General features: G+C 44.1%; 1 protein-coding gene across 1 annotated transcript in view; it reads right to left on the bottom strand.

The window, feature by feature from the left end:
* The window catches only part of Il17ra (interleukin 17 receptor A), a 22872-nt gene extending 15403 nt beyond the window's left edge, over positions 1-7469 (bottom strand). Inside the window, exon 1 of the mRNA XM_048787566.1 lies at positions 7199-7469. Coding sequence (XP_048643523.1) covers positions 7199-7336 — 138 coding nt within the window. The 5' untranslated portion in view covers positions 7337-7469. The remainder of the gene's footprint in view (positions 1-7198) is intronic.
* Positions 7470-7822: the final 353 nt, after the last annotated feature.

The following is a 7822-nucleotide window of genomic DNA, read 5'->3' as shown; positions in this document are numbered from 1 at the left end:
TTTTTTTTTTTTTTTTTTTTTTTTTGTGGTACTGGGACTTGAATCCAGGAGCTTTCTTCTACCACTGAGCTAATATCTTCCTTAAAATATTCTCAGACAGCCAAGGAGTATCCAATAATTGAGATGGGTTTCCTGTATAAAAATAGATCAAAACAAAATTTTAAATAATGCTCCTGGAGGAAATAAGACAATGCTTCAAACAGAATAAAATTAAAACAAATAAAACCATTATAGCTCCAAAGAGAGAAGAGGCGACATTTCATTCATAAGACAAGGACAGGATATTGTGAGAAAGTAAGCAGAGACTAAAAAAACGAACTTCAACAATAAAAACTAGGGCTTGGATTGTGGCTCAGTGGTTAAGCGCTTGCCTAGCATGTGTGAGGCACTGGGTTCGATTCTCAGCACCCCAAATGAAAATAAATAAATGAAGTAAAAGTCCATCAACAACTAAAAAATAGAAAGAATAAAGACCAAAGGGTTGGGCTATAAAAATCAAGGAAATTTCTCTGAAACTAGAACAAATACAAACAAAACTAGAAGAAACACGAACATTAGAGAATTAACTCAGGGAACATAAGATACAATTAGTCTGGATTATGAAAAAGTGAATAAATAAAAGTGTGTGGGGGTGCTGGGGTTGTGGCTCAGTGGTAGGGTGCTTGCCTAGTATGTGTGAGGCACTATGTTCGATTCTCAGCACTGCATATAAATACATTAATCAAATAAAGGTCCGTCAACAACTAAAAAATAAATAAATGGGAAGAAATCATTAAGAAAAAAGAAAGAAGAAGACATTCTAGAGCTGAAGAACTCATGTTGCCAAATTAAAAAGCTCCAATGACCTATATAGCAAATGAAGAAAAAAGATACAGACCAAGGCCCAAATACCACAAAACACTATAATACCATAATAAAAAGGAGATTTTAAAAGTTTCCAGAAAGAAAAAAACAGGTGAAATATCTTAGAAAGAGCAGGAAACGCAATGGCATTGGCTTTGTTAGCATCTGTACTGTTTGCTTGAAGGCAATAAAGCTATGTCTTCAATATGCTGAAGGAAAATAATTCTTAGACTACTTATATCCAGCCAAACTATCAAAAAGAGGTGAGAGTAGAATAAAGATATTTTCAGGAAAGACTAAAAAAAAAATATATACATATATATATATATATATATACACACACACACACACACATATATATATATATATATATATATACACACACACACACACACACACACATATGTACATAGTTTATTATATATTTATATCTGTCCCTCATAAACTTAGAAAATTGCAGGAGCATATGCTCCAGGAGATGTGTGAATGACCTCAAGCAGGAAGACACAGGATCCAGGAGTTGGCAGATTTGACCATGATGGATGTCTGGTATCAGAGCTATGTTATAGGTTCACAGAGGAATCAGTTCAGGTCGGGGCTGGTGGACAGAGGGCTCTGGGAGAGTTCTCTGGGGGAAGGGAAAATGGAATTGATGGAATATTTGATGATTGGAAGGAAAATACAATGAGAAAAATCTGATAGAAAAAACCAAGACTAGTTACATGGAAAATTATACAAGTGAAAAATTAAAGCAATGATCATCTCAGAGGAATAGGTGGAAATAAACTTATCAAAAAAAGAAATATAATCAAAAGGACACAAATCTGCTCTGCAGAGAAGATTGCTTACTTGTTTAATAAATACCAATTTAACTAAATTGTGATATAATATAAAATGGCAAAGAGAAGTGGAGGGAAGAGGGTAATGTAATTTTCATCTACGAAAATAGATAATATCTACAATTGACAAATTAAGAATGAATAACATAGTACATTTAGGAATATGGAGACAAACGTTAGAGGAAATAAGTAAGGAATTTTAAGCAATTGCCCTTGGGGAGCTGGTTAGATGTGAGGCAGGGATTTGCAGTTTTTGTTTTAAACATCTTAGTACCAGTTTTAAAAGGAGTTTTTCTATGATGTTGCTTTAAACAGATAAAAAGGTTGAAAAATGAATCCAACATGGTGGCACATGACTGTAATCACAGGCACTGGGAAGGGTGAGCAGGAAGATCACAAGTTCAAGGTCAGCCTGGACAACTTAGCAACACCTCGTCTGAAATTAATTCATTGAAAGAAAAGTTGTTGGGGCTGGGGTTGTGGCTCAGCAGTAGAGCACTTGCCTAGCATATGTGCGAGGCCCTGGGTTCGATCCTCAGCATCACATAAAAAAATAAAAATAAACAGAATAAAGGTATTATGTCCAACTACAACTAAAAATAAATTTTAAAAAATGTTGTTAAAAAAGAAAAAAGATTGAAAAATGAGGTAAACATCTGGGCCCAGTAGTACACACCTGTGACTTGGGAGGATGAGACAGGATTGAAGTTAGAGGCCAGTGTGAGCAACTTAGTGAGACCCTGTCTCAAAATAAAACAAAAAGAATAAGATAACAAAAAGGGTTGGGGATGCAGCTCAGTGGTAAAGTGCCCTGGTTTCAATGCCCAGGGGGGAAAAAAAGATAAAAACATTAATTTAGGGAAAGAAATAGTGAATATTTTCCCTTAGAATTTCAACACAGAATTTATATTAATATAACATTTTTAATAACATAAAATTAATACTAAGGATTATTTTTGGATACGAAGATCTTGTTCTAACAAATTCTTTACCCTTAATTTTTCTTTTTGTATCAGAGCTTGAACCTAGTGGCACTTAACCACTGAGCTATATCCCCAGCCCATTTTATTTTTTATTTTGAGACATGGCCTTGATAAATTGCTGAGACTGGATTTGAATTTGAGATCCTCCTGCCTCAGCCTCCTGAGTTGTTGGGATTACAGGCATGTGCCACTGTGCCTGGCCAAATTTCTTTACTTCAAACTTATCTTGGGGTTAGGGTTATAGCTCAGTGGTAGAGCACTTGCCTAGTGTGCTCTATAGGCCCTGAGTTCAATCCATAGCATATTAAAAAAAAAAAAAAAAAAAAGGAAGAAGAAAAACGAGAAGACCTAGCCACAGTGGAAGACTAAAAAGAAGAAATGAAAGATTGCACTAACTCTGGGCATTCAATGAACATTACTGGGTGCCTGATACAGAAAAGTGGGCTTTGAAGTTGTACACAGGGTCCTGCTCAGCTCCACAAGCACTTGATGGTTGGCCTGGAAAAGAGTAACTGGCCTCTCTAAAGCAGGTTAGCACTGCCAATCTCAAAGGTTGTCATGAGTACTGGAAGAAAGCATATGTGCCAACACAGTTCCTGGTACCAAGCTCCAGGTGAACACTGGTGCAATGCCACAGTGTGCCCAGCCTGGTGCTTTCATCTGTGAGTGATATGGCATGTGAAAGCTCTCCTATAACCTATGAGGCAAGGATCACTCCTTTTATGAGGACACTGGCTCCTAACACTGGGGTGACTGGCACCGGTGATAGGGGAAGCTTGATTGGATCCGGCCCAGGTCTTTTTACTCTAAGATGCAGGCTTCTGTTTGCTGGATGCTAACTGATGTCACTGTCTCCTGATGGGAGATTAGTCTGGCAAAAGCAGCAAGCAGCCAGGGTGAGAAGTCAGGCATGGTAATCAGGACTTGCTAATTGCTGGTTTTACCACATACAATGTCCCCAGTCCTGCATGCTCCAGTGTCTACACTACGCAAGCGTGTCCACACTATGCAAGCGTGTCCACAGAACACAACTTTTTACTGTCTGGAAGAGCAGTAGAACTGAAAGTGGCTTTTGGCAACCAGAGGATAAAAGGGTTAAACCAAACAGTCATTCTATCACCACAAGTGAAAACCACAAGTGTTCAGGAAAAAAGAACTTGTTAACGAAATGTATATCCTGTCTATGAAACTGAGTTTAACGTTCTTACTGACCAACTCCAAGTTGTCACTGTCTTTGCTTATGGGCTTTCCTCAGTCTGACAGTCTTGGGAAACCTGCAAGAAAGCCCAGGCAGGGGGATGGCCAGCCAAAGAGGGAAATGCAATTACTTATGGTGTCTCTAGGACTGGTTTCTGTGGGGAAATCAGTCATCAGGGTTTTGAGGTGCTAAATCCAGGCAGACAGAACCAGTGCTGGGGCTGGTCTCAGTCTATGGCTGCTTTTCAAGCAAAGCTAATAACTCCTTCCTTGGGCTCATTCTTTTGTTCTTTCACTCAATGCATGTTTGTCAAGTCTCCACATCCTGTGCTTGCATTTGAGCTAGGAGAAGAAAAGGCATGCAGAAGCCTCCTTCCCATTTTAGGATGGAGTCATCTAGGACTAAGTCCAACCGGGGTTTTGTTGGGCATTCATATTCTGGAAAATGATGTGGCTCACTTTGAGGTGGTCACCCACTCCTTACATTGTGGAAATGAGGGAACCCAGATCCAGCCTAAATTGCCCAAGGTTACAGAAACTCTAAGTGATGTTGGGATGTAAATTCAGGTTTGTGGCTTTCTCTCCCATCACTATATCATGCTATATACACTAAAACTTCGGGGGAGGGTCAGAATTTGAAGGGTGTGGTTTTATGTTTTTCCTTTTGCTTAGTACAGGGAATGAAACCCAAGGCTTTAAGCATTCTACAGCTGAGTTACTCTCCCAGCCCTTTTTTAAAATTCTAAGACTTTTTCAGAACTTTGCCAGGTTGGTCTCAACCCTCCTGCCTCTGCCTCTAGAGTAGCTGGATGTGTACCACTGTGCCCACCTGAGGCTTCTTCTAAAATGACTAGTCAACAGACAGGGAAGCTGTCTAGGGAGATGAGTTGTCTGTGAGCCAGGAGCAGGTAGAGGGGAAGAGGAAGGAAGAAAATGGACAAATCTGGCCATGAGCATTTCTCTCCAGTCTTCTCTGGAATCAGGCAAGGCCTTGGGTTTGATCACTAATGCAAAACAAAACAACGACTAAAACCCTTTTAGTGCCAGGCCGGTGGACATGTCTGTAATCCCAGGGGCTTGGGAGGGTGAGGCAGGAGGATTGTGAGTTCAAAGATAGTCTCAGCAATTTAGTGAGGCCCTAAGCAACTCAGTGAGAGCTTATCTTTAAAAAGGCTGGTGGGGGCTGGGGTTGTGTCTCAGCAGTAGAGCGCTCGCTTTGCATGTGCGAGGCCCTGAGTCCAATCCTCAGCACCACATAAAATAAATAAATAAAAAACCCTTTTAGCCCAGCCCATATCACATCCCTATCTCCCTTCGAACTTCCTTTCACACTTTCCTGCTCCACAGACCCTCCACTCCAGCCACACTATTTACCTAAGGACCTTGGCTCTGGCCCTTTTATCACCTGGAATGCTCCAACCAACCTCTTGGAGGTTCCCACCAGCTCTCAGGGATGCCAAAATGTCTTTTCAAAAGGACTAGCCCAGCTGGAAGTAATTTTTCCTTTCTCTGGTCTTTGGTATGCTTACAGTTGTGCAAGATGTGCTTGCTATAGGTTGCCTTCTAAGACAGCAACATTCCTCCTAGATGATTTTAAGCCCTGGACACAGGAGTGTTTCTTTCTTTTGGGAGTGGGTGCTGGGGATCGGACTCAGGGGCACTCCACACTGAGCCACATCCCCAACCCTATTTTTGTATTTTATTTAGAACAGCATCTCTCTGAGTTGCTCAGTGCCTTGCCATTGCTGAGGCTGGATTTGAACTCCTGCCTCAGACTTCCACACAGCTGGGATTACAGGCGTGTGCCACTGCGTCAGGCCCAGGATTGTTTCTTTACAGGTTCAGTTCCTAGCATAGTACTTTGTATTTGGCAGGTACCTGACAAATGGCCATCTACAAAGGAACACCAAATCCTCCATGTTGGGACACAATCTGCAGGAAGGACCGGATGAACTTTTGAGTCTACTGTTTTGGCCAACAGTAGAAATCAAAAGGACATTTCCCAACATTGGTTACATTTAAAACTTTTTTTTTTTTTCTGTGAAACAGGCATTCTCCACCCTCTTTTGGTAAATCTTCTACAATATTAAAGAGAAATATCCCTTTGTTTCACATCCTCTGACTCAGACACTGAATATTATTCCCTGGGGTCAATGGTGGTGCAGTAAGGGGCACGTGGGGGATGGTTTGGGGGGGGGCAGTAGCTGAGAAACCAGAACAGGGAGAAAAGAGCATGGAAGGGAGAAAGGAAGTGTATTTTGAGGAGGGGGGGGCATCTGTTTTGCTGTTTCATTTTTTTCTTAAAGGTCAAAGTTGCATTGCAAGGCAACTACCTGACAGGTAGTTGGGGATATGTGTGTGGGGATCCTCCTTGACAATCACAAATCTGCCTACATCCCACAGCGTGCCCACCCTGTTCCCAGATCTGAGTGTTGGTGGCAGAGGTAGTAGTGGGAAGAACAGTGTCTTAAGAATCATCTGCATGGCGCGCCCCTGAGGTTCCAGTCACGTGGGAGACTGAGGCAAGAGGACTGCTTGAGTCCAGGAGTTCAAAGCCAGCCTGGGCAACACAGCGAGGCCTCATCTCAAAAAAAAAAAAAAAAAAAAAAAAAAAAAAAAAAAAAACAAAACAAAAAACAAAAAACAAACTCAAGGCTCTGCTCCTCCGCAGATGGTCATGCCGCGTTTCTCTGCTTGGTGCTCCTGTAGTCCTGTAAGCCATCCCTGCTCACCAGGGATGCTCTACTTGCCAAGTCCCCTAGAAGCGGAGTTGAGGTCAGCCCTCGTCCTCTACTCCCGGCTCCTTGGAGGCTTTAGTGCACCAGCTAAAGGGGAAAATTTCAAGCGCCACCTCCAGCCTCCCGGGGTCACGCTGTGCTACCCCGTAGAGAATGAGGATATGTGTAGAGCGCACCGCATAGAGTCCAGTCCAGACTCATCTTGGCCCCTGACACGTTCCCTTTACCGCAGCCGGTTTCCAACCAGTCCTGCCAGCCTCCCAGACCCGGCCGCGCGCCTGGGTCTCCTTCCCCAAACTTTGGCCCGGGCGGAGTCTTCGCTCCCTCCTCCAGCTCACGACCGCGAGTTGGGTTGTGCAACACGCGCCGTGCAACCTTTTTCCATCCAACTCCCACTTCCCCCGCGTCCATACCGCAACTCCCACTACTCCGAGAGCGCCGCGATCTTTTTGTCCACGCCCTGTATCCTAATGAGACCCCCCAACGCAGATTTCACGTCCTACCCCTGGCGGTAGTTCCGGGCCGCCAGCCTCTGCTTGCCCTCGCCCCCGCAGTATTCTCGCCGTGTCCGCGTCTCTAGCGCGCTTCGGGGTCTCACCTGCTGCGAACAGACCGGTGCCGGGTGGTCCAACAGCCGCAAGGAGGCGCGAACCGGGGCCAGAGCGCTCACATACAGGAGAAGCAGCCCCATGGGGAGTCCAAGAACCACGGGCGGCCAGCGGGGCAGAGCCCCCATGGCCGCGTCACGGTGGCGAGGTCTCGCGGCCCAGGACTCGGGGCGCACACGGAAACGCCCTGAATCTTTTAGTTACGGTGAAGCAGTACGCGGTACTTAGCCAGCTTCCGGCTTTCAACCCGCGCTTGGGAGGGGCGGGCCTCGCTGAAGGGGCGGGGCTTGGGCGGGGGCGGTCCCTCTCTTGGCCCAACTTTCCACAGAGTCCCAGTCGCTTGGCCTCCGAACTCTCCTGCCCCGGCTCTGCTCCGCCGCCTCACCTGCAGCCTCAATTCCGCAGGGCGAGCGGTCACTTGTTCTCTTGCCTTCATTCACTCCCAAACTCAGTCTCTGTCCTCATCATCAAGCCGTCAAATTAGATTTTAATCCTCCTCCTCCACACTTCTTTCTCTACTTAGTTACTTGCGTCCAGCCCCAACTCAGGATTCAAGGAACTCGATTTTCTTTTCTTTTAATTTTTCCTTTTTTTTTTTTTTTTTTTTTTTTTTT

Source organism: Marmota marmota, unplaced genomic scaffold (assembly GCF_001458135.2).
Source record: "Marmota marmota marmota unplaced genomic scaffold, marMar, whole genome shotgun sequence".
In the NCBI taxonomy this organism is placed as follows: domain Eukaryota; kingdom Metazoa; phylum Chordata; class Mammalia; order Rodentia; family Sciuridae; genus Marmota; species Marmota marmota.
Note: the sequence above shows the minus strand (reverse complement) of the source record. Positions and strands in the feature narration are given on the sequence as shown.